Consider the following 25,379-nt stretch of genomic DNA (forward strand, 5'->3'; position numbering starts at 1 on the left):
CAACTTTAATACTACATGGTGCTCTTTTTTTAAAATCAACTTTTAGAGCGGCATGAGCTAACTTCATATGAAGCTGCAACCTACCAACCCTGACAACTTGATGTGCAACTAGTCTACTGCCCCGACCAACTATCTAGTAGTCGATGTGCAACCCTTGTCCCTAGTCGTGGATGTATATTTTTTATAGTTGACACACCCTGCCCCACCTCCCCTACTGGCGATATGTGCAACTTAGTCTGTTGTTCGAGCCAACTCCTTATTACTTGACGTGCAACTCTTTCCCCTCCCTACTTGTGACTATGTAGTTTCAATTGGCGGGGGCATCAAACGGAGTTACACAAAGTCTGCTAGGCAGTTGGCCGGGGCAGCATATGAAGTTGCACATGTCACAAGTAGGGATAGTTGGATGGTGAGATTCCACATACATGAGGGTAGTGACAAGTTACATATTCATAAAGTTAGTGAAAAGTTGCATATAAACAGGGCGCTAAAATGGAACACCCCACTAGAGGAGTGGTTCGGACCGAGTGCTACTAGGGAAATTACACATCCACAGTGTATGAGGGAAAGTTGCACATCACTGGTAGACAGTTGACCGTGGCAGTATTAGAAGATGCACATCCACTGCTAGACAGTTGGCCGACGTAGCAAATAGTGAAAGCACAATCACTGGCAGGGGAAAGTTGCACATCAACTACAAGGCAGTTGGCTTGGGCAACACACAAATTGCACATCTCACTAGAAGGAGGTAGGTTTGAGGGTGGAGGTGCCATCAGTGAAAACTACACATCCACGGGGTAGGTGGAAAGTTGGACATCCACGGTCAAGTAGTTGCATATCGGTTGCTAGTCAGTTGCATAAAACAGAGACAAAATTGCACAATTTTTTTCCGTACAAACATACCCATGTGGGATCTAGTTTCGAAGAGCACGACGCGATGATCTCAATGGTGAAAACTGATCTGAGTCCCGACACGCGGTTTGTAAGTTATGGCTTTTAGAAAAAAATGAAATACGAATTAAATACGTTCACACAGCAGATTGCCACATTATTACACTATTTGGGAGGTGCTCATGCATGGCCGCGGAGTTGCACACTCTCGTCGGCACAGTCGCACATACATGGCCATGGAGTTGCACAACCTCGTCCACATAGTCGCACATGAGTTTTTGTGGGAGGTGCTCATGCCCGGCCACGGAGTTGCACACTCTCGTCGGCATAGTCGCACATGCATGGCCACACAGTTGCACAATCTCGTCTGCATAGTCGCACATGAATTGATGTGGGAGGTGCCCACGTCCGACCACTGAGCTGCACACTCTTGTGTTCATAGTCGCACATGCGTGGCCATGGAGTTGGGACATTCTTATAGGATAGTCCCTCAAACGCGGTTGTGGGGGCTGCACACGCGCGGCGACTACCAGGCAGTTGGCCAGGGCACTGGGGCAGCAGATAAAATTGCACATTTCACTGTTAGAGAGTAGTATGCGGTGGTGCCACTAGTGAAAAATGCATGGCCTGGGCAACAAACGAAGTTGCACATCTCACTGAAAGGAGGCACTTTAGGGGTGGAGGTACCATAGAGGAAAGCTGCACGTCTACGGTGTACAAGAAAAGTTGCACATCCCTGTCAGGTAGTTGCACATCGACGGCTAGTCAGTTGCATAAAACGGGGACAAAATTGCACAAAAATAGTTTGTCAAAACATATCCATGCGGGATCTAGTTTCGAAGAGCACATCGTGATGATTTCAGCGGTGAAAGCGGATCTTAATTTTGATGTTTGGTTTAAAAGTTATGGTTTTTTTAAGAAACAAAAATTGAAAAACAAACTAGACGATCAACTTCCTTTTGTGTACAACGGACATGTATTTGCCTTTTCCACTCCGAAGCTCTTCCTGGCGCCCACTATACGGGTCCTTTGTTTTTTAATTCGAAAAAAAGATGGATCATTTCGACAACGGCGCACCAAGGACAGGACGCCGGCGAGCAGCTCGTGTGGGAGATCCATGGCAGCCGCGCGCGTGGGAAGGCGGCGCGTCTCTGCGTCATCTGCGGTTACCGGAGTCTCGCGGACGGCGTCAGGTCGGAGCGACGCAGAGGCGGCGGCGATCGGGAGTTTCCTTCCGGGTCTGGCACAGAGAGGAGGGCCGCCCCCCGCACCCGAGCAACAAAAGGCCCCAGCCAGAATCCAATGGCCGAGGAGGAATCGATTCTCGCGTCAGCGCCCGCCACACGGCACGAGCCAGAGGAGAAGCCATCCAGATCCGCGCGAAAACTCTGTGACGTTGAGTCGTCTTCCCCACCTCACTCCCCCTCCTCCCCTCTTCCTACTGGAGTACAGGTTCCGACCCCGACAGGCAACGCGTTCCAAAACTTTCGTTCAAAACCCAAGCCGCACGCCCCACCCCACCCAATCCCTCGGACGCCCGGACGGAGGGAACCCGAAATTTTCGGCCCCGCGTCGGCGCGCATCGTCCCTATCCGCATCCGCCTCCGCCTCAAATCCATCCCCATCTCGGACGGAGCCGACCGAACAATCCAATCCCCCTTCTCCATCCTTAAATCCCTACTGCTCGCCGCCGCCGGAACCCTAAGGGCCCAACAATCCGCCGCCCCGATTCGAGGTTCTAGGGCATCGCGCGTCCCCCACCCCCATGCCCTAGCCGCCGCGGGCGCCAGTGCCATGCTCGCCTCCCGCATCCCGCCCAAGCGCTGCATCGCCGCCGTCCCGTACGAGCTGGAGCCCCCCGCCGCCGCCGCCGAGGGCATGCCGCCCGCCAAGCGCCGCCGGGAGCGCGTCCTGCCCTCGCGGTTCAGGGATTCGGCCGTCGCGCCGCCGCCCGCCAAGAAGGCCTGCAAGGCCCCCACCCCGCCCAAGGTCGAGGACAGGGACGGCGAGGTGTACGAGGTGGAGGTGCGCGCCGTCGGCCCGAAAGGCTCCGCCTTTGGGGCCGTGCAGACCGAGGTGTGGACCGGCGAGCCGGCGCAGACGGAGGAGGAGCTGTACCGCGCGTGCCGGAACATCAGCCGGAGCGGCAGCTCGGGCTGTTTCAGTGGTAGCGTCGTCACTTCCGTCAGCAATGCCGGTGGGAAATGCGTGCCGGAGGAGCGGCCCGTGGTGGGTGCTGTGGCCACGCCCACGAGCAATGCTGCTGCTGGGAATGCTGGCCCGGAGGGGAGGTCCTCGGTGGTGGAATGCAAGCCAAAGCAGGAGGCCGAGGTGAGGAGAGAGGATTTCTACTGGCCAGAGGATTTTGTGCTCGGCGACGTGGTGTGGGCAAGGTCGGGAAAGAAGAGCCCCGCGTGGCCCGCGCTAGTGATTAACCCGCTGCAGCACGCCCCAGAGGTTGTGCTCAACTCTTGCGTTCCCGGCGCCCTCTGCGTCATGTTCTTCGGTTACTCTGCCGGCGGCCAAAACAGGGTAATTTATCACAGTTTCCTGGATAAGCGTTGCAGTTTTCTTTCCCTGGTCGAGTTAGTTGGTTTATATGAACCAACCGTCTCCTTTCTGTTTTTCTTTTCCGTGGGCTCACATAGTCGAATTCTTTTGTATGTAGGACTATGGATGGGTCAAGCAAGGGATGATCTTTCCCTTTGTGGAATACCTAGATAAGTTCCAGGGACAATCTCTGCATAAGCTTAAGCTCAAGCCAAGCAAATTCCGTGCAGCAATTGAGGAGGCTTTCCTTGCCGAGCGTGGCTTTTTCGAGCTCCAAATGGATGGGGTCTGCTCTCTGGACAAGTCTGTGAATGAGCAGTCTGTCGCTGATGGCGCACATGAAGTGACTGGTTCTAATAACGAGCAGGAGTGTCAATCTCATTCTCAGGTAATTGGACGTGTGGAGTTGTAATAGCTGAGCTTGTAATCTTGTACTAGCTACCTCATTTATTGCAATTCCCCGGCTAGGCTGCTATCTAATTAATTTACTGTGTTGCAGGTGGTTGTTAAATTAGCAGCATGTTGTGATAGTTGTGGTAATCGTCTTCCATCCAAGATTTCAAAGAAAAAGAAGCAAGAAGCAGAGCAGTTACTTTGTAGGCACTGTGAAAAGGTACGTCTCTGGCATATGACTGACCAAGGTGCTTCGTATGTTTTATTAACTCATTCGTTTCTATTTAGTGCCTTACATGGGTAAATTATCATGTTTGCAGCTATTGCAGTCAAAGCAATACTGTGGCATATGCAAGAAAATTTGGCATCACACGGATGGTGGAAACTGGGTAAGCCTTGAAGCCGCTTTGGTTATGCTATAGATATAGATTGTCTTCTCTTGATTGTTTTAGGCATTGACCTGCAATCCGTTTCTTGGCAGGTATGTTGTGACGAGTGCCAGATTTGGGTTCATGTAGAATGCGACCGGACATGCAGTGAACTGGAGGTTGTTTGTTCACCTTTGTTTGGTGTTGACATTTTAATGTCATGATGTTTGTTATGTATATAATGCAATGCTTCCATGGATAGGCTCCACTGACTACACATTATTTTGCAGGATTTAGAAAATACCGAGTATTTCTGTCCTGATTGTAAGTCTAAACGCAAGAGAGTATTGAAAGTTGAACAAACGAGCACTTCCAACAGTTCAGAGTGAGTTATTCATTTCCTTCTCAAACCTATGGATGTTTTTTGGCTGTTATAATAAATAAGAATGCTAGTTTCTAACATGTCTCAACATAGATTTGCCAGCACTTCAAAGGAAAAATTGCCTGAATCCATACCTGTATGCTGCTCGGTGATGGAAGCATTGTACTTACCAGAGAAGCACATGTAAGCATTTGACATATCTTCTACTGAAGATTACATGTTTCTTTAAATTTGCTTAATTATCAATATTCTATCTGAAATATTTTTTTGTATTAAGAAAGAAATACTAAAATTATTAAACATGCCATCTTTTCTTTTTGTGGAGCAGCAACTTTCCTCTTTTGGTTCATTTTCCAGGCTAGAAAAATTGACCTGAGAGCTAAAGTACAAGTGCACAAACATATGTTACGGAATTGAAGTGGCCACTGTATACTTGCAATTGGTCCTTTAACCTTCACTTGGTGCATAAGCAAGTGGCTTTTAGGTCGCATTAGTTCTTACCACAGCCACCCCTTTGAGGATTGGTCACTTTTGTGATGGGAATTCATCCGATGTTTAGAGACCAGAAGCAATAAAAACCATTACACAGTTGCCTGCGGTCATCATGTTGCATTGATTTCCTTATGTGTGCTTGCATCATTGCACAGTTGCACCAGTATTGGTATTTGATTATTCTTTTTGCTGGCAGGATATTATGTCAATGCAAATCTTGCAAGAAAAAGATGATGACTCTGAATGAGTGGGAGAGGCATACTGGCTCAAGGAAGAAAAATTGGAAGATGAGTATTAAACTCAAGAGCACTGGGGAGCCACTAATTGACTTGGTAAGCCCTCAGGATCTTCATCAACTTGGACGTCTGTGGTTCAACATAATATGTGAATGCTTATCCTATATACCTAGTTAGTTGATCCCCACTAACTCCAATTCTCTCAACATGCAACTATGCCACCATGCATGGGAAAATATCTACCTTAACATGCACCACGCATACTACTCATATTCAATATTTTTTCTACAGCTATACGATAATCAAATATAATAAATGTATTAGTTTCAATTCTCAGATTTTTAATCCAAAAGTACTTCATACAATCAAATCTCATTGAAATAATTGCAACCAAGTCCCGCAACAATGCACGGTGTATCATCTCTAGTTGACACTAATGCACATATCCATGCAAAACTGACAAGATTACTTTTTTGTCATTATCTGCAGCTTCATGATATTCCTGGTGGGAATTTCAAGTCTTCTACCTCAGGTATTAAGAAAGAAGAGTTGCTTTCTTTACAAGGTGCGCCACTCTTGATTTTTTTCATGGGCTGTGTGTGGTTGGTGATTTTAATATGACTTCACACGGTTGATTTTTCCAATATCTGCAGCAAACTCTTATAGTCCAGTCTATGCTAAATGGACAACTGAACGTTGTGCCGTCTGTCGGTGGGTTGAGGATTGGGACTACAACAAAGTTATCATTTGTAACAGGTAATTCCTGCCGTCATTTGAATTTTTATCCATCACCTTCACTTAAGAATTCCTTCTATGTTTTAAGACTAAATTTTCTGTAAATTTTCATGATTAGTGGTTAACAAAAGCTTCTCGAAAATTTATGTATTCAGATGTCAAATAGCTGTCCATCAAGAGTGCTACGGAGCTCGTGTCGTACAGGATTTAACTAATTGGGTTTGTCGAGCTTGTGAACTGCCCCAACAAAAAAAAGAATGCTGCCTATGCCCTGTAAAAGGTATTTTGTCTCGATGAATATCCTATACTACATTGTTTGGAACGCTTGTTCTTTTCCTAATTTCTATATGAAACAATTCCTGTGAAATTCTTGTATCCCAAAATGGGGCCTCATTGTTTCCGCATCACAAACAGGGCTCCAATTGATGTGCTCCATAGTTTCATGATTCATCATTAACATGGAATTGTTTGGACAGTTCAGTAATTTCCTTAAGTGTTGATGTTTTTAGCGTGTTCCTGACTGATGCTTAGTTTTATTCCTTTGATGTGATAAGTTTGATTGGTGCACATTGGTATCTAATATTCTAATGTTTTCTTGTCTTGTTTACTATGTTGTTTACGGATCACTCATGCTGTTAACTTGTACTTCTTGTTGGACCTCCTAGGTGGTGCTCTCAAGCCAACTGATATTGACCAACTGTGGGTTCATGTCATGTGTGCCTGGTATCAGCCTAAAGTCTCCTTTCCTGTTGAGGAGACAATGGAGCCAGCTATGGGCATATTGAGCATCCCTTCTGAGTACTTTAAGAAGGTTAGGATTTTTATCTGGTACTTTTTGCAAGGTTACCTAATGGGTAATTATTGTATGTGCTTCTATGTTCAATCACCTTACTCTTTGCTTAACTCTGTTTTTTGTTTTGTTAATTCCAGACATGCATCATATGCAAGCAGATGCATGGGGCCTGCACCCAGTGCTACAAGTGTTCTACTTATTATCATGCAATATGTGCATCAAGAGCTGGATATCGCATGGAGGTAGACTGCCTTTGCCACCTTTTTGTAGTGGAAATTGTCATCATTCTTTTCTTATATGAAAACAGAATGCATGTTATTGGCTATATTATGATTGTCTGAAAGATTATGTTTGAGCATATGCCACTTACCAGCCTGATATTCTTTGCTTCTGTGTATTATTGCTGTGCATTAGGAAGTTTTTAGCACCAACTTTTATATTTAAGCTACGTCATTGCAAAAGTTCCCTTGTGCCATTTTTTTTGTGTCGTCGCTCAAATACTCCGATTTGAGCTAATCCTAAAGTTTTTAAGCATGCTGTCTTCAAAGCATAACTTGATACAACTGTTTAAACTGCGCATTATTTGACACAAACATTTTCTGGCGTTTGTTCCTTATTAACTGATTTTAAACATAAACATTAAAGTTGTCCTTTTCCTGTACTCTTGCAGTTGCAATACTCTGAGAGAAATGGTAGGAAGATGACTAAAATGGTCTCCTACTGTGCGTTTCACAGGTAATAATTCTCACTTGATTTTTCCTTTTTGGTTAAGTTAAATTCATGAGTGGTTATCTGGAAGAACAATTCTAAGTTGGCTTCATGATCGTTATATATACTTCCTTTTGTGTAATCTTTTGGGGTTGATTTTAGTACCAATCAAAACCTATTTTTAAGAAAATAATGGCAAATATGGTCCATCGAACTGGCATGATTTTGGAACAATGTCATTTGCAGAAGTGAAAATGTAACCTGAGGCAGAATTTGCCACCAGTAAATGTTACTAATACATGTTATTCTTTCTTGTCCACTTCAGTACTCCTGACCCAGATAATGTGTTGATAGTGAAGACACCTGATGGAGTGTTCTCCACCAAATTTTTGCTCCAAAACAATGAGAAGCAATCTCCTTCAAGACTAGCTAAGTGCGAAAATCACCAGGAGGTTTTTCCTGCTGAAATTTCTGACCGCCCAGCTGCAAGGTGCCTACCTTATGAAATGTTGAAAAACAAGGTATTTTCCAATTATCTTGGTTTTCTGCACCCACCCTGGACACCACCCCCTACACATACACATACCATTGTGTAGTTTTAATTTCTGTTAGTTTTGTCAGCAAGTCCTTAGTACTAAGTTATCTGTGTTTTCCAGAAACAACAAGGAGAGGCAGTTGCCCATCGAATAATGGGACCCCGACACCACTCTCAGGATTTGATTGAGGCTTTGAACACGTACATGGTAATTGCCTGGTCCTGAGCATCACCACTCTTTTTTTTGAACATTTGAATGCTAGAAACATTTAGGCATCTTATTCCCTTGTCAGCAGGACCAGAAGGACGACCGACCTTTTGCTACGTTCAAAGAAAGGCTTCAATATTTACAGGTTTATTTTCTGAACGATTGTGGTTCTTAAAAGGCTATATGAGCAAACCAATAAACATATGTTTGATTATTTCAGAGAACCGAAAATAAGAGGGTCTCTTGTGGTCGATCTGGAGTACATGGATGGGGGCTCTTTGCTGTTAGGAAAATTCAGGAGGGGCAAATGGTAATCAATGCTCATAGTAACTACATTATCAAGCACATGCACTGACATACCATTATTCTGGTCACAAAGCATAATTTAACCGCTACATGTAGCTCCAATTAGTGTATATACTTGGTTGCATTGAATTATCTCCAACTAATGAATATAATTGGCTGCAATGCTTGATCTCCAATTCATGTATATATGCCTATAATTATGCACAACAAACCAATTACATCCATGTTAAATCGGCAGCATGAACATTTTTAGTACATTTTCTGTCTCAGACTAGAGTTCAAAATTTTACCATGAAAATGCTTATGCATATGTTATTGAAGCACTTATTTAATACTACCTCTGTTTATTTTTATAAGACGTTTTAGACTTTCATACATTCAAAACAGCATAAAGCAAGTTGTCTGAACGTCTTATAAAAATAAACGGAGGGAGTACATCCCATTTGCGAGGGATCTGTTCTTAATTTGTCAGCTAACCAAACTTGTGCCAGGTGATTGAATATCGTGGGGACCAAGTCAGACGTAGTGTTGCTGATTTGAGGGAAGCACGATATCACAAGGAAAATAAAGACTGCTACGTGAGTTATTTTTATGCTTTCCTTTTTGTATTGTTTTAGTTGGTTCTCTACCTTCAACTTGAACGGTTTAACTGGTGTAACTAATCGCCGTCATGCAATTTTTTCTTGATGACAATTTGATTAAGTGTAGAATCAACTAGAATTATCACATAAAACTGCAGTTTGATGTTCTGACGTTGTGAATTGTTCTTTTGCGTTTTGTGCTGCTGCAGCTGTTCAAAATAAGCGAAGATGTCGTGATTGATGCTACAGAGAGAGGAAACATCGCCCGTATAATTAACCACTCGGTAAACCTTCATCATGCTCTCACACCTGCTTCATCTTCTTGAACCAACGAAACGGCAACCAATATACTTGTTGCGTTTGCAGTGCATGCCTAACTGCTACGCGAGGATCGTGAGCGTTGGCGACAACAAGAGCCAGATAATTCTGATTGCCAGGAGAGATGTTTCAGCCGGAGAAGAACTGACGTACTGCTTCATAACCCCTCTCTATTCAGTCGCGTCGAGAGTGTAAACGACAGCCTGCAACCAGTTGATCTTCTTTCTGACCCCTCTGTTTCCTGCTCTGATGCGCAGGTATGACTACAAATTTGACCCGGACGAGTCGGAGGATCGCAAGGTTCCTTGCCTGTGTAAAGCTCCTAACTGCCGTGGATACATGAACTGAAGTGCTCACAAGGACTAACCCCAATTACAGTGGCGAAGCGCCACATTCCCAGATTCATCCAGATTCTTTCATCATCTTGTGCATGGCCGTCAGCATGCAACCAGTTTGTGTTTTTTTTAGTCACAGGATTTTGCTAGATAGCGAGGTAGGGCTTCCCAGGCTAGATAAAAGAAGAACAGAGCTGGCAGGCACAGCCAGAGCCAGCCAGGCATTGTAAATTCTTCATTGCTGTAATAAATTGATGCTTTCTCTATGAAAAGAAAAGAAAGGAAAAGAAATCCAAAAGGGAAGAAAATGTCCAGTTGGTGCAATACATTTTGTGTGACATCTCAGATGCATGCTGAGAAGAGTTTAATAATTAATTGATTAATCTTCTCTGTTACTGCTGGTGCTACATCTTGTACGTGCTGTTTCTGTTTTCAGAAGATAGGATGCCTGTGGTGCTGCCGCCACCTCCCCGGCATGTCGTCGTCCCGGAGGTGGGCATGGTCGTTCGGGTGGCTGCAGCTGGGCCACTATCCCTGGGTGGGCAGAATGTCAGCGACCCGTCCGCCTCTCCCGCTGGTCGACTCGAAGCAGCGTGAACCGTAACGTCTCTGCTGCTTGGCCAGTACCGCCTCCCACCTCCGCCGCCCTGGTCCACGGCGCTCGCCATTGCTCGCTCGCCACGACGGCCACGAGCATCTCCGGCCTCGTCGAGGTGTCGGCGTCTCACGGGGAGAGAAGACAGGATTTTAAAAAGTGGGCGACGAAGATGCACTTACTCGTCGTGCCCACGTGCTGCCTCTCCTCCACTTCGCCTCATCCGCAACTACCAAAGCTTCCGCGGCCGCTGCCTCGCAGCCTCGGGCACTCCGCGTCGCCGCGCTTCGGCGTCCCCTTCCGCCGGGCCGTGGCGGCCCCCGCCATGCGCCGCCGCGGGCGACGGAGGGCGGCCGCCCCTCCTCCGACCGCCGCCGCCGCAGGAGAGGCCTCCAGCGACTCCCCTGGTCCTCCAGGAGGCGAGGACAAGGTGATTATGGTGGCCTTCTCTGCTCGGTGCTCCGCTTTGAGCTTAGTATAATCAGTACTATGGTTTGACTGTTCTGACTTCAGAACTTTAGGTCTGGTTTCTAGCTTGACAATTGCTTTAGCGTCCTGCCGCATTGTTAAATTTTGCAATAGACATACACTCATACATTGTTAGTTTGTCACATCGTGCGCTCTGCAACTGTGGGTTTGCAGTTCAGCGTGTGGATTCGGAGCGATGGGACTACACTACACCCTCTGATTCACAAACCGACCATAAGATCACAATCTCTATTGTTTTAGTCGTGCATAGGCAAAGTGCCAGTCTGTCTGCTTTGCTGTTGTGACGTCGCTGCAATGCGCTTCAATGAGCTTGATTTCGTATGGTCAAACCGACAGTATCAAATTTGGGACCGTTGTTCTAAAAACGCAATTCTGGTTTTTGCACGAGGTCCACATTGCGCTATTAGCTGCAGTTCCTTTTAGGGAAAGGAGAGTTTGATCTTAACTTCTGTTTATTATTCTTGTTTCGTCTAATGTTATGAGTTGCGGTTGTTGGCCCTAGATCTGCTTTGACATGCCATGCCATTGCAGTGAATGGCATTTTGGGCGCTGTGTGTGCCACTCTGCAAATGCTGGTGCCTCTTGTGCTGGTTTGTTGTTTGTTGCGTTGCTAATGAATGCATATTTCCTTCATCTCATGCTGATAGAGAGCTGGTACAGACCTCAAAACGCTAGCTAGAAGATTCTGGAAAGTTGCTGCGCCTTACTGGTGGTCAGAGGATAAGGCCCAAGCAAGGCTGCAGCTTGCTGGTGTATTTGCGCTCACGCTGGCGACTACAGGGATCAGTGTTGGATTCAACTTTCTGGGTCGTGATTTCTACAACGCCCTCGCCGGTATGTTTCGTCTTCCGTTAAATCTGTTATGAACTGGTAGACTGAATGTTAGTGTTCTGAAATGAAAATTAGGATGGCCAGTGCACGTGATAAAGATCAGGGGGCAGGAGAGGAAGGGATTAACTCTTTTAGTTACACATTAAAATTCTCAAGAGTATTTATAAAGAGGACATGTCTCTGTTGAAACTTTGGGTGTCATCTGCAGTGTCCAAAATAGACAAGAAGTTATGTTTCAGCCTTCAGTATGGGTGTAACTGAAGGTGTCATTTCATATAATTCGAAGTGGATGCACATCATCTTATCTTTTTACTGGCTAACACATATTTAGTGGTGTCTATTTCAAGACAAGGATCAGGAACAATTTACCAAGCAACTGCTGTACTACTTGGGAGGTTTCGCTGTAGGAGTTCCGGTGAGCATATTGCTGCCCTTTTGTAGGTATTGCTCTTCAAGCTGCTATTTGTAGCACCTTGACATGAATAGTGATAATATCGGATGATGTTACCTTATGAGTAATCTTTTCTCCATCAGTGCACTATCCTGTTTAACAATCTATGACTAGTATTTACAGAGGGAACATAGCTGCGGTTTTCTGTGTTAAGTGTCAGTGGTTTGTATATCATGATAGATATCCCTTCCAGGGTTGTCTAGAACCACAATGTTTATATTTTCTAGCTGTTTAAGAGGCTGTAGCTAAATTTATTGTTGACGTTTTACCTAAAATCTACCTGGTTATCTTTCCCATTTAGCAAAAGGTCCCGGACTCCCAGTAAAAGTACTAGACAATTGAACATTTGATCTCTGCACTAGCGGACTAAAGCTGCAAGGATCTTACTCTTGCTCCTTGTTCCCAGAAGTGTCTGGAATTGCTATTCTCCTATTAACATTCATCATTAGGAACTGTATTCGTTACTTTGCTTCTCATGGTTCAGATTCACCAACTAGTGTACCTCATAATAGACTTATGTTCTGATTTGCAATCTCCTGCTTGCACTGCTATACAGTTCTTTGTCTTGAGGGACTATGCAAGAGAAACCCTCTCTTTAAGATGGCGATCTTGGATGACAAGTTATTACATGAAGCGCTACTTTAAGAACAGAACATTCTACAAGATTCAGTCTCAATCACTAATAGACAATCCAGACCAGCGGATCAATGATGATCTAAGTGCATTTACTGGAACTGCGCTTGCATTTTCCCTGACACTTCTCAACGCTGTCGTGGATTTGGTATCATTCAGCAATATCCTTTATGGAATCTATCCGCCATTATTCGTTGTTCTTATTGTTTATTCTCTTGGAGGGACCGCTATTAGTGTCTTCCTTGGTAAGGTAAGGCTTTTACCAGCGTTATTTATCTATAACTTGAATCAAAATAGATATAATTGTTCACATTCTTTCGTTATTATGTAACTAATAGTTGGTCATGCTTGTGTTGACAGAGTTTGGTCAACTTGAACTTCATGCAAGAAAAGAAAGAAGCTGATTTCCGTTACGGGCTTGTCCGTGTTAGAGAAAATGCTGAATCAATTGCCTTTTACGGTGGTGAGGAAAATGAATTGCAACTTCTGTTGGATCGGTTCAGGAGGGCTTACCAAAACCTAAGTGTAAGCATTGCTTCTATAGCCTGTCTATCGCCTTATATTCCCTTTTGTTTTGCTCCACTTTTCTTGTTTGTTCCGACATTATGAAAGCCACCATAGGGTCATTTCTCAGTAGGTAAGCCTGCTAAGCAGTGGATGGAGTAGAGTGGCGAGCTTGCAATAAACAAGCACCCAACAGCTTGTTTGTTTTCAGCACTTATTTATATTTTGTAAAATGATTTTATGATATTTGGATGGGTTTCTCACAAATTCATTGACCTTTTATTTATAATGCATTTCATCAGAAAGCAAAACGCCAGTGGTTTCTAGATCAAGCTTTGCTTGTCTTTGATAGTCCTGTAAATTGCTACTCATATTAGTGAATCATGTTGAATGTAGTTTTATAACATCCAGTGCTGATTTTATGATCTCCAAAAAGTTTGTTAACTATGATGATAACTGTGGCAGGTGAAATAAAGTATTACTCCTTCCGTTAAAAAATATAAGATGTTTTGGATATTTCAATATGGAATACATACGGACTGAAATGAGTGAACAAACACACTGAAACGTGTCTATATACATCCGATTCAGAAAAAAGTTTGAACATCTTACTCCATTTGTGAACGAGGGAGTACTTTTCTAGAACACATTGCAAAGAGTGTACTCCCTCCGTCCGGAAAAGCTTGTCCCATGCTTGTTCCTCAAATGGATGTATCTAGCACTAACTTGGTGCTAGATACATCCATTTGAGGGACAAGCTTTTTCGGACGGAGGGAGTATATTTTTGCATTGGAAGAAACGCGGGAAAGTGCAAAAGATACAACGCCACAGGTGATAATGACTCAAAACATGACCAAAAGCCTAACAACCAACTATGAAAACTGCAGCCTGAAGATGCCACAGAGGCACGCAAAAGAGCCTGAGCCGAAATTCTGACTAGGAATGTAGTAGGTGGTTGTGCATGCCATTGGCTTCTTAGTGCCAACTTACTTCCAGATCTCTGCTTCGTCCAAGATCTGCTCCACCAACATGTTGCAGTGTCGCCATAATCTCCTCAGCATCAGCAAGATCGGCAAGCGAAATAAAATGTCATCATTGCTAGAAAAGCACGTTGAATGCCTAGAACTTTGTCTCTCTGGATGTGGTATTACATAGGTTACGTTTCACATTAATATGCCGCTTTATACGTTTACAGTAAATTGAATACTACATTTTCTTATCACGCTGTAGTAACTACATACGCAGTCATAATCTTCTACTGCCACTGTGCTAAAATATACTGCACCTAGCAACTACGTCCTTTTTTGTAGTTTTCTTTGTTGGGGGTTATTTGTGCAAAAGTGCGGGGCCAGGTGTCCTTCAGTGCTTCTTAGGTGTGTGTACATGTCTTGTAACCCAGACTTTGACAAGAATGGAACACGTATACTTCTGAAAAAAAGTATCCAAAGTAAGATGATTTCCGGATCCCAAAACAAAGTGCTTTTATATTTATATACTCTCGTGAGGGAATTCACTACCATTCTTGAAAACAGGCACCCTGCGTCAGCTTTGCTCTGTATATACTTATATGTTCAACTAGAAAATTATGGTGCAATTTATATTTGCGAATGGTCTGATGTTTGACTTTGTTTGTTATCTTTGCAGGAATTGCTGATAGCGTCCCGGAATCTGGAGTTCTTCACCAATGGTTACCGATATTTAATTCAAATCCTGCCAGCTGCAGTTGTTGCTCCAATGTTTTTTGCAGGAAAAATCGAGTTTGGAGTAATAAACCAATCGGTGTCTGCTTTCAATCACATCCTCAGTGATTTTTCTCTCATTGTTTTCCAGTTTCAGTCAATTAGTGCATTCTCGGCAGTCATTGATCGTTTAGGTGACACCTCTCTCTGTCTCTGTCGTCTCTCTCTCTCTCTACTACTCCCTCCGCCCGGAATTACTTGTCGCAAAAATGGATGTATCTAGACGTGTTTTAAGTTCTAGATACATCCATTTCTATCCATTTCTGCGACAAGTAATTCGGGATGGAGGGAGTACTTGCTAAGGTAACTAGATTAACCTAATCGAACTGTAAACTACAGGTGAATTTGATGATCTATTGGGTGAAAATGGGTCTTCTCTATCACCCCGACGTGATAGCATTGATGGGATCAACATTTCTTTCAAGAGTGGCAGTCCTTCTGTTCTCAGTTCTAATGGATCACAAATGCAATCTGAGCCAGGCATAGTTCTAGAGATTTGTGATTTGACATTGTTAACACCCAGGGGTGGAAATATTCTCATCACTGACTTCAATATGGAATTAAAAGACAAGGACCACCTACTGGTATTTCATCTTTAGCTAGTTGTACAATCAGCAATATCAATAGTACTGCTGACATCAGGCTGATATGGTGATCTCATTTTTAATTTAAGGTAATGGGGCCCAGCGGCTGTGGGAAGACCTCATTGCTGCGTGCTTTGGCTGGTCTTTGGACTAGTGGTACTGGGGATATCATATACCATGCCAGAGATTCTAGGCAGCTTCAGACAGCAACTTTAGGTTCTAATGAGCCATCCAACATAAAGCCAGAGGGTGAAGAACTATTACAAAGTTCCAAGCAGAGAAGAGATAATGGCATTTTTTTTGTCCCACAAAGACCATATATGGTTTTGGGCACTCTTCGCCAGCAATTGCTCTATCCTACATGGACTGCAAATATACATCAGTCACCAACTAATGATGCTCAAAGCAAAGGTAATTTGTTTCATGGGAGGTATTGAGTACAAATTGTCATCTAGGTGCAAACCACATCGGTTTGGACGTTTAGTTAACATGGAAATTCTGCACGAACCGGTAATCCGAAAAGTAACTAACACATGAAATTTAATTTGTTAGTACAAGAAGAGAAATGTGCTCATGTACTAAAAGAAGGAAGAGGTGAAAACATTATTGCTCATATCATCAAACCATTTCTTTGTTTTGTTTCTCCCAACATGAATTTGTTTTTGAATAAGAGTACATAGGTAGATACCTAATATAGTCATTGTAGTATAGAACTTCCAATTTTGTTGAATGGCCAAGTATTTATTCTTTAGTTTTGAATCTTTGGCACTGATAACGTCTCGTTTATTTTATTTTAGCAAAGTCAGGAGGGGTGGTCCACAGCTGAATTTTTCCAGTAAAATCAGCAAACCAGAGAAGTACATAGCGAGTTACAGAATACAAAAAGAAAAAACCCAGCTAGTAGAGAAATGAAAAAAAATTACATGAAGACATCAAGGAAACTTTCCTCTAGTCTGGTCAGTCCCGAGTCCAGCAGAGCACAATGTTTCTTTCTGAATGCTTGTGCGTAACTCGGTGCACCTTCAACTTCAGACTTTCTTTACATTGCTTTGCCACCAGTGCAGCAGGAATGGTTATATGATCGAACACCTTGCGATTTCGAGCTAACCAAATAGTCCAGTAAGCTGCAGTGATGAGGATAATCCAACCTTGTCAGCTGTCCTGAATCAGCTCATTTCTTTCGACTGTATAGACGTCCCTAGGATCAAATGCTCATGCAAGGTCAATCCCAAGCTGCAAAACATTTTTCGTACGTTGGTAGAGAAGTGAGAAGCAATTTCACTACTCGCACATCCAAAAGGACACTTACCATCATCAATAACCCCCTGCCTTACTTTAATTCCTTGCTTTACCAGCAGTCAATCAAATATTTTTTCTTTCTTAGGTGCCGCAAAGGTCCAAATTGTGGAAAAGCTGGGTCCTGAATCCCACCCAAAATAGAGAAACGATAAAGGATACTGCCCTAAAATGTTTTGGAAGTCTAAGGCAACCAGTATCCTTGATTAGGCACAAAGCTTCCAGATGTTAACTAAGCAGAAGTTGCATCAGAGCCAGATAATTCATCTAATCTCAAAAAAGAAAAGAAAAAGGGAGCAGTTAACTCATCAGTGTCCCATTGAGAAGTTATGGATCGTTCGGGAATTAGCAATTCCTGATCTCAATCAGAAACATAAATGTTAGGTTGGAGAGCATGAGAAAGAGGGCACGGAAATGCAAGTATCATTGACCATTATTAGTCCATGTATCTGTAACACCTTGGTCCAGTTTGCCTCATGCGTTTAGTTACTTTGGTAGCAAGTTCGATTAATCCAACATGGAGGATTTAGACGATTTCAAAGTCTCAAGACAGCACAGAAATGCACCAGAACCAAGCGTAGTAACTCTAGCTTAACCTTTTCGAATCACTTGTGGATGAAAGTCCAAGTGAGTTAATATATGCATGGCTTTAGATTTTGTTCCCTGAGGTGTTACGGTTTATGCCTAAATGAGAAGTATTATGGTGTTTAAACTAACATAAGTCAACAAATTCTAGGCATTTGGAGAAGTTCTAGGAGTAGTACCACAGGATGGTTCTGAAATTTAGCATGTTCATTTCAGTGTTATTAATGCAGAATAATTCCATCTAACAGAAGTAAAATGCAAAAATTCTAGCAGTTACTTGTATTTTCCTTCTATCTTGTAGTTGCATCATTCTGGTCCGACAGTGACGCAGGAGTACTCCAGTTGTTTGAATTTTGTTGTCAGATGCGGAACAAACTTATGATTATCTGCGGATTCTGAACATTCATGTGCGACTGACCTAAAGTTGTGCTATTTTTTATGAATACCAGCTCCTCTTTCCTTTCTGTCTGAAGTCTCCACGTCAGATGGGGTGGGTGCCAAGCCTGAGATGCCCTCAACTGATGAACTGATCAGAGTACTTGAGGTTGTTAGGCTGGGCTACATATTACCACGTTTCAATGGCATGGATTCTGTCCATGATTGGGCTAGTGTTCTTTCCCTAGGGGAGCAACAGCGTCTTGCATTTGCTCGGTTGTTACTCGCAAAACCAACTCTGGTCCTACTGGACGAGTCCACAAGTGCACTAGATGATACAAATGAGGTAACAATCCATATACTGCTATTGCGCCTATATTTACTTTTACGAGCTGCTTCCTGCAACAAATTGTGAAGAAGACTGCTAATTCTGGAATTACCATCTATATATCTACTGAATTGCCCAAATAGTTTTACCTTAACACCATTTTAACTATTTCTCCCCTGGCTCAGGTTCATCTATACAGTCAGATTGAAGCTGCAGGGATTACATATATAAGTGTCGGTCACCGGAAGACACTTCACAGGTTCCACAACAAGGTTTTGTACATTTCAAAGTCCGATTCGGCAACTGGCAGCCTTCGTAATTGGGAGTTAAAGCCCACAGACCAGAAATCAATTGAAGAATCATCCCCATTTGCTTCATAAGAACTTCATGCGAACCAGTTTAGGCCCCTTCCTCAATATTCTTATCCCACATTTAACCCATTATGGTAAATATTGTTGCCCTACCAAGGATCCCATCTCCACGAGTTCAACGTTACAACTTACAAACTGGAGCTGGACTGTTGGCGAGGTTGATCTTACAGCTGGACTGACAAAATTGTGGCAGTGCTACTAACCAACCTGATAGCAGGATACGTTCTAGGACTTGGAATAATCTCACCTTTTTGTTTATGTTTATGCTTCATTGTTTAGAATGAAATATAACATATGTTTATGTACGGTTGATATTGCGCGCTGTTACCAACATTTTAATTTTTATTATCTGAATTTTCTCTGTTTATTTATTTCACACTTGATGGCTGTTAAAATCTTCCCATTTTTGATTTATTTTGTCATTCCGCCATCTATGTTCTAGCAACTGCAAGGAATCTCAGCTCTATAGAGTGATTTAGCTCACGAGGAACAGTTTTGAGTATTGATCTTCAGCAACTGCCGCGTGACAAAATCTTCTGAACTGAAGACCATTTGCTCTTTCTTGTATTCTCCAAGCAAGGAAAATTCACCAATTGCCAATAGAAACTGGTCTGTGTATTCTCCAAGCAAGGAAAAATCACCAATAGTCAAAAGAAACTGTAATCTTGATATTACAGTTTCACATACATATTACCCATGTACCCGTAGATGACCTGCCACGCTGCCATAATATGCAAAATATTCTACTCCAGATAATTTATGGGAGGTATCTTAACATGTTTACTGTGCATAATATGACATAATTTTTCTTTAATCACAAAAGATGTATACATGCTTTTCCTAATTCTTTTCATGCACATATGACCATACATTTGATCTTTTTTTTTTCCAAGCACCCATAGTAAAAAATGTTTTATATCTCCCTCGTATTGTAGATATTTTTTGAAAATGTTAACTATAGAAGCAATTGGTGTACATAATTTTTAAAATATGTGGAGACATTTTAAAATATGCATTACGATTGAAGGAATGTCAAATAAGAAATTCACATGTTTTAAATATGGATTTAAAGTTGCAAAAGAGCAAAGCGAAGTAGGATTGGTGGTAGCTGGGGTAATGTACTCGAGGACGCCCCTTATGCATCATGAACAGTAGCATAAGCATAATTTTGCTAATATATGTTCTCTGCTTCCAATAACACAAATGATAAATAAATGAGGGTTGAATGACATTTCTTTGTGAAAGGAATATGTGAGTTGTTTCTACAAGAACGTTTAGCATCATGTTTAGAGTTTTTTGTTGTTGAGAAAAGGCCAAAGGCTATATATTAAAGCATACCAATCCGTACAAGGCCATCTGTACATCAACTGAAAATTACACACGTCTTTGGGGAAATTGACGACATCTTCCCTCTTGCACTTGCTGACAGTATGATGCGGGCGAAGCTCGATGCCGTCTCTGGATCTCTGAAACACCATCGAAGTCAGGCAAATGTTCTTAACGCAGCGGCCAAGAAGTTTGTAGTCGGAGCCGAAAGGCACCGCAGACATTGATTTGAAAAAGCAGATCACCATCCCAGAGAAGAAGGTGATGAAAAGGGTTGGACGACTGCCCTTGATTCGGCTAGACAGATGCAGATAGACCTAACCGCACAAGCTCCCCGACGATGTCGAAATTAGCCGAACGTTGTTGGCCGAAGAAGGAACCATAGGACCAAGACACGAAGCATCACGGTGCACTCCGCCGAAAGACCCGTTCAAAGACCACCTGCATAACACGAAGACACAAGCAGATCCACCACTCCAGAAGAGCAGTGACCAGGCGATCTGCCATCGTCCTCTATGCCACTGTTGAGACCCCCGCCGACGAGGTGGATCACGAGTTGGGAAAACCTTATTCTTGATTTGCAAGGTACATCCATCATCACCACAGTGCCACCGTTGGAGCGGCAGGTGGAGCTAGAGTAGATTTGTGGCCTTGCCGGGAGGGAGGGGAGTGCTGACGGCTATCTAGGATTTCTAGAGAGGGAGAACGAGAAACTAGCGTTTAGAGTACACGGAGCTTTGATCTACAAGAACAAACATGGAAATAAGAAAAAAGAAAAAGCAAAATGATATTTGTATTCTCGGTTCTTGAGTAGCCCCTCTTCCCTAGCCACAGTCGTGCCTCATGAACAATACCATAATTTTGCCAATATTTTTTATTTTCTGCCAACAACATAAATGACAAAGGAACAGTGAGATACAAGTTGTTGTTGCTACAAGAGCGTTTTACAAAGACCCACAAAAAACCGTGTTACAAAGATAAGAAAATAAATACTGCAACAATGCACCACGATCTCCGTCTAGAAGATCATTGAAAAGATTACGCCAGAAGGGGACTAGCCGCCCAATCTAACGTGCAACTAGCGACAAAGTGTTTTTTGGCTCAGGATGCAAAATAATGTTTTTATTCGTGAGAGTATTGAGATCATGTCTTGGATTCAACAAATACTTCTTTATTTTCCATTGTGTTGCCCCATCTTGCACAGTGGTTACATAAAACTACTTGAGCTAAACACTAAATAGAAAGCCATAGAAATCCCGGCACAAAAAAAAGCCATAGAAATAACCTGTTGCATCTCTTAATTAAGAAGTGAAACAATATTGGGACCAGAAGAGAAAAGCCTCCTTGCAAGAAAATTACTCTGGTAGAGAGGAGGTGGGATGGCAAATGAACAATCGCAAGCACCCAATAATACATTTCTAAAAAGTACAGTATAAAGACAGTTCACATAGTATTACAACAGCGACGCTACGCGTACGACGGTTTCCATCTGATTTCCGTAGGATCTCCCAGCTGACCCGTTGGATCCCAACATCATTTTAATCTTTGCGGTTCAGGAGTACCGGCAGGCATCGGATCAAAAATGTCGCACGCATAGCTATTATTTCTTCAACATTACAATGCTTTCTCCATTTCGCCCTGTATAAATCGCCCATACGATCGACCTCATCATCATCATCTTCTGTACATATACTACTGTAGTAGTATTGATCATCACATCCTTCTCCCGCCGGTCCCGGTCTCCCTCTGGCAGTTGAAGTAGACGGCGGCGACGGGCAGGCCGAGGTTGTAGAGCTCGGCGAAGTCGCGGGTGCTGAAGTTCTGCCGCCACCCCGGGGCGTACACCGTCTGGCGGCCCAGCTGCTGGAAGAGCAGGAACACCAGCCGGTGGATCCCGAGCACCGGCCGCGGGCCCTCGTAGCACACCACCTCGGTCCCTAGATATGCATCCACGTCCACGCATACAAAAGTTTCATTAGATTACAATTATATATAATGTAGTGATTAAAGACATAATTAAGATCAGTTTTCTTCTCCTGTACCAAAAGACACTCCTGTCGTCGCCGGGATGTCGGTGACCAGCCTGCATGAGCACATCACATTAATTTCATAGGTTACCTGCATTTGCTTAATTACAAGAAGAGAGCAGATGACAGGTCTTAAGTGATCAAGCTGATGATTAAGTTTGTACAGGGCATTCTGGTCTCAGGAAAACCTCAAGATTCTGTTGCCATTTGGGGCGACGCTTTTAGGCTATAGAGTAAGCCACCCTGGCAAATTACACAAGAGTACACAATGGTTGTCAAGCAGCCCCTTCCCAGCATGGGCATGGGCATGTAAAGAGGGATAACGTTTTTCTCTCTCTCTAGTCAAAACCAATTTTTTTTGTGCTGTGCAAGTTTCATTTTGGAAAATTAAAAATGAATAAAGCCTGAGATGTGCATATATTAGCATGTTGGGTCACATGCTAGTTTTTCTTTAAAGATAATGACTCAAATTTTTATTTCCTTCCACTTATGTACAGTACCGTTTCCTGGTCACATACTCTCCTCCCTCAGGTGAAACCTCAGTTGTGATATTTCTTTCTCTATGAAAAGGAGGATAACCCCCGGCCTCTGCATCGAGCGATGAACCTAAATTGTGCTATGGTGCCACAATAATATTGTATAAGAGATAATATTAATGTCCTTACCCGATTCTTTATTTTGTTTGGCTTCATGTTGTAAGACCTCGTGAGAAGTTCTCTTTTCTTTTCTAAAACTAGCAAAAGCGAAGGAATTACTCTGTACCGTTGTATAGGACATATAGTTCAAACTTAAAAACATTAAATAGGTCAAACTCAAATCAATGAATAAGGATCCCCCCCCCCCCCCCACAAAATCTTTAGCTAAATACGTATTATCAAGGATGGAGTTTTTTATTAGTAATATACATTTCATTGCAAGTCTAGTTAATAATCTACAGACTAGAGCATATAATTTACTCCCTCCGTTCCAAAATAAGTGTCTTGAGCTCAAGACACTTATTTTGGGACGGAGGGAGTAATACAAAGCCGTAAAATGTCATTTTGTTTTATCAGTGACGGGCTAACGGTACATGCATCTTCTATAGAACCGAAAACAATTTGCTACATCTAGCAACTCCAACCTTTCATTTTTACTTAAATTTATGTGCTTCGCTTGCTTTAGTTCATTGGAAGTTGAGTTCTAGTAAACTTAGCAATGAATTTGTAATCGCATTTATGGTGCAACTAGCTTTGTCCTTGTTAAATTGTTGCACACGAACTATTTTTATTTTTAATGCAAGCAAATATAAACCCATAATGTGATAACACTAATTATCAAATATATAATTGTCATGGCTATTTCAGTCTGATTCTAGTTGTACAATGCAAACAACTTGCGATTTCATAGTAATTTGGTATGCCTTGAATATTTGTCCTTTTAACTTTTGTTTAATATGCTTTATGCATTAGAATAGGTGTATGTGTGCATGCGTGCGTGTTGATGTTTATTTTTTTTATAAAATTTTCCACTCCTAAGTAGATGCGCCTCTCATGCACGGGTCTAGATAATATGCTTTGATGATGTGCATATATAGGATTACCTAAGATAATTCTGAAGTTACTAATCGGTGAGATGATTTAAAAGCATACATAAACTCTTTTATAGGTACATATAGTTGCTTAATCGTATTATTGGGCATCTAAAAGTGCATTCCCTGACCACTAAACTGTACGTATATGTCAATCTAGCATCATGCACAAAAAAATACGTAAGAAATATACCTTAGCATTTAATTACTACCTCTGTAAACAAATGTAAGACGTTTTTTGGTTCTGCATAGGGCATAAAAAACGTCTTATATTTTGTTTAGGGGGGCAGTAGTGATCTAAAATGTCATACATTTGTTTACAGAGGGAGTATTTACTTATTTGTGTATCATTTAGTTGTTCTGCGCATAAAATCAAGAAGCTGTTCCTTTTCATTTATTTAGCACTTTTATCTTTGGCTTTGAAATCTGCTAGAGCCCTAGCATGAAGTACTTTTGAGTTGGAGGGGAGGTTGGGCGCACAAGAATTTGATTGAACTCAGGTGGTGATGAGTGGGCCATTCAGCCATATATGTCTCCACCACACCACGTGAGAGAGTGAGTGAGCTATCCTCATTAATCCCTTCGAAGGCTTTTTGGGCTGAAAGATCCTATTTGGCCCCGTCAGCTGTATACAAATATCTGCCTGGGGCAATATATAAATCTGAATTTATATAGAGACTCTGCTGGTGCTAGGTCAGGGGAACGGCATGTTGGTGGGGATATTTCCAAGCAAGCTAGCTAGGGAAGTAGGAGGGAAATCTTTTGTTTTGTTTTGTTTGTTGGTGCATGCTCTGCTCTCACCAGTGCAAGTACTCCCTAAGGCTGGGATCGCTGGGGCTTGGAGCATCCGGATCCACCATCACCTGCGCGCACCCACTAGAGTAAGTAATCTAGGACTGGGAGGAGCAATTAAGCAGGAGCGCGCGAGCATGGCACGTACGGACGGAGTGGAACTCACCAGCGTGTAGAAAGTGCGCATGTCCGGGCCGCCGACCTCGACGCGCGGCGGGTCGGCGATGGCGGACGGCCTGAGCTCGCAGCCGTTGGCCACGTCCCTGGACGCGTAGCCGACCCGCAGCGCCACCCGCCGCACGAACGGGTCCACCACGTCGCCGATCACGCGACCCACCACCAGCGGGTCCCCGCGCTGCGCATGCATGCCGCTCCCCACCATCTTCTTCCTCCTGTCACCGCTGGTCCTTCTCCGCCGGCCGCCGGCACAAGTGGCGGTATGTTGATGAAGGCGGCCAGCTCTATTAGCTCTAGCTGCGTCTGCGTGTGTGTGGTTTTGCTGCTCCCGTCGTTGTTGCTGCTGCACCTGCACCACGACGAGCGGACGTACTTATAGAAGAGGGGGAGAGGAGAGACAGATCTCTGGGCTAGCTAGCTCGCTCCTCCAGCGCGACGCCTCTAGCTAGCTATAGCTGCTGGATCACGAGGTGTCCTGCGTGCGTCAGGCTGCCCTGACCGGTCCGATCCGATGGTTGCTGTCGACGGGAATCTATGGATCGGCCGGCCACCAAGTCCATTCCTCTGCCTCCTGTGGCGAGGAGGAGGAAGAGTCGCGTTTGGGAAAGGGGGAGTTGGTGGGTCAAATGGCCTATTGCCCGTCTAGGAAAGGAGAGGTGCCCGTGCTGGCGGTACGTGCGGCGCATGAGAGTGGCCGAGAGCGAATATACAACAGTCTATATCACCTCGATGTTTTCTACGTATTCTCTATGCTTTGTATCGACTCGATACTACATTTTAAGTTAATAAAAATACTTTTTATAAAAAAGATGTGTTCTCTCAAACTAAAATTTTGTTAATACAACATAATTGTGCACTCATCCCTAAAAACATATGCA

The 25,379-nt window shown here is 43.3% G+C and overlaps 3 protein-coding genes across 7 annotated transcripts; 2 read left to right on the top strand and 1 right to left on the bottom strand.

Annotated features, from left to right (window-relative positions):
* Positions 1 to 2,138: 2,138 nt before the first annotated feature.
* On the top strand, positions 2,139 to 10,157 carry LOC109786432 (histone-lysine N-methyltransferase ATX4). Of its 4 annotated transcripts, none has more exons than XM_020344997.3 (22): positions 2,139 to 3,423; positions 3,560 to 3,829; positions 3,941 to 4,054; positions 4,155 to 4,223; positions 4,316 to 4,381; positions 4,493 to 4,587; positions 4,678 to 4,767; positions 5,273 to 5,408; positions 5,802 to 5,877; positions 5,966 to 6,068; positions 6,203 to 6,327; positions 6,713 to 6,858; positions 6,978 to 7,082; positions 7,511 to 7,575; positions 7,874 to 8,069; positions 8,205 to 8,291; positions 8,380 to 8,436; positions 8,512 to 8,601; positions 9,089 to 9,175; positions 9,388 to 9,462; positions 9,545 to 9,645; positions 9,754 to 10,157. In XM_020344997.3, the coding sequence occupies exons 1-22, from the start codon at positions 2,194 to 2,196 to the stop codon at positions 9,842 to 9,844; spliced, it is 3,474 nt and encodes a 1,157-aa protein (XP_020200586.2). In that variant the 5' UTR covers positions 2,139 to 2,193; the 3' UTR covers positions 9,845 to 10,157. The 4 variants fall into 4 exon arrangements, with proteins under 4 accessions (XP_020200586.2, XP_020200585.2, XP_020200587.2 ...); XM_020344996.3 differs by having other exon boundaries at positions 2,140 to 3,423; positions 8,377 to 8,436; XM_020344998.2 differs by having other exon boundaries at positions 2,179 to 3,423; positions 4,687 to 4,767; positions 8,377 to 8,436.
* Positions 10,158 to 10,277: 120 nt separating this feature from the next.
* On the top strand, positions 10,278 to 18,983 carry LOC109786433 (ABC transporter D family member 2, chloroplastic). Of its 2 annotated transcripts, XR_012204394.1 has the most exons (11): positions 10,338 to 10,856; positions 11,563 to 11,749; positions 12,094 to 12,161; positions 12,754 to 13,080; positions 13,191 to 13,355; positions 14,979 to 15,207; positions 15,413 to 15,657; positions 15,747 to 16,068; positions 16,455 to 16,613; positions 17,988 to 18,259; positions 18,427 to 18,983. XR_012204394.1 is itself a non-coding variant. In XM_020344999.4 (10 exons), exons 1-10 carry the CDS (start codon positions 10,599 to 10,601, stop codon positions 18,619 to 18,621), a joined length of 2,268 nt encoding a protein of 755 aa, XP_020200588.1. In that variant the 5' UTR covers positions 10,278 to 10,598; the 3' UTR covers positions 18,622 to 18,983. The 2 variants fall into 2 exon arrangements, 1 of the variants encoding a protein (XP_020200588.1); XM_020344999.4 differs by lacking the exon at positions 16,455 to 16,613 and having other exon boundaries at positions 10,278 to 10,856.
* Positions 18,984 to 21,325: 2,342 nt separating this feature from the next.
* On the bottom strand, positions 21,326 to 25,178 carry LOC109786434 (protein FLOWERING LOCUS T 1). The gene is made up of 4 exons (XM_020345000.4): positions 24,491 to 25,178; positions 24,334 to 24,395; positions 21,981 to 22,021; positions 21,326 to 21,875 (listed from the first exon to the last, which is right to left on the bottom strand). Exons 1-4 carry the CDS (start codon positions 24,704 to 24,706, stop codon positions 21,652 to 21,654), a joined length of 543 nt encoding a protein of 180 aa, XP_020200589.1. The 5' UTR covers positions 24,707 to 25,178; the 3' UTR covers positions 21,326 to 21,651.
* Positions 25,179 to 25,379: the final 201 nt, after the last annotated feature.

The sequence above is a fragment of the Aegilops tauschii genome, chromosome 3 (genome assembly GCF_002575655.3).
Source record: "Aegilops tauschii subsp. strangulata cultivar AL8/78 chromosome 3, Aet v6.0, whole genome shotgun sequence".
In the NCBI taxonomy this organism is placed as follows: domain Eukaryota; kingdom Viridiplantae; phylum Streptophyta; class Magnoliopsida; order Poales; family Poaceae; genus Aegilops; species Aegilops tauschii.

What these genes read in the sequence shown, in the direction of transcription:
- LOC109786432 (XM_020344996.3), top strand. Translation starts at nt 2,194, where the DNA reads ATGGCCGAGGAGGAATCGATTCTCGCGTCAGCGCCCGCCACACGGCAC. An exon ending in CTGCCTATGCCCTGTAAAAG is followed by an intron (nt 6,328 to 6,712) that starts GTATTTTGTCTC and finishes TGGACCTCCTAG; the next exon opens with GTGGTGCTCTCAAGCCAACT. An exon ending in ATGAAATGTTGAAAAACAAG is followed by an intron (nt 8,070 to 8,204) that starts GTATTTTCCAAT and finishes TGTGTTTTCCAG; the next exon opens with AAACAACAAGGAGAGGCAGT.
- LOC109786433 (XM_020344999.4), top strand. Translation starts at nt 10,599, where the DNA reads ATGCACTTACTCGTCGTGCCCACGTGCTGCCTCTCCTCCACTTCGCCT. An exon ending in TTTCTACAACGCCCTCGCCG is followed by an intron (nt 11,750 to 12,093) that starts GTATGTTTCGTC and finishes GTCTATTTCAAG; the next exon opens with ACAAGGATCAGGAACAATTT. An exon ending in TAATGATGCTCAAAGCAAAG is followed by an intron (nt 16,069 to 17,987) that starts GTAATTTGTTTC and finishes TATGAATACCAG; the next exon opens with CTCCTCTTTCCTTTCTGTCT.
- LOC109786434 (XM_020345000.4), bottom strand. Translation starts at nt 24,706, where the DNA reads ATGGTGGGGAGCGGCATGCATGCGCAGCGCGGGGACCCGCTGGTGGTG. An exon ending in CTTAGGGAGTACTTGCACTG is followed by an intron (nt 22,022 to 24,333) that starts GTGAGAGCAGAG and finishes GTGCTCATGCAG; the next exon opens with GCTGGTCACCGACATCCCGG. An exon ending in GACGACAGGAGTGTCTTTTG is followed by an intron (nt 21,876 to 21,980) that starts GTACAGGAGAAG and finishes ATGCATATCTAG; the next exon opens with GGACCGAGGTGGTGTGCTAC.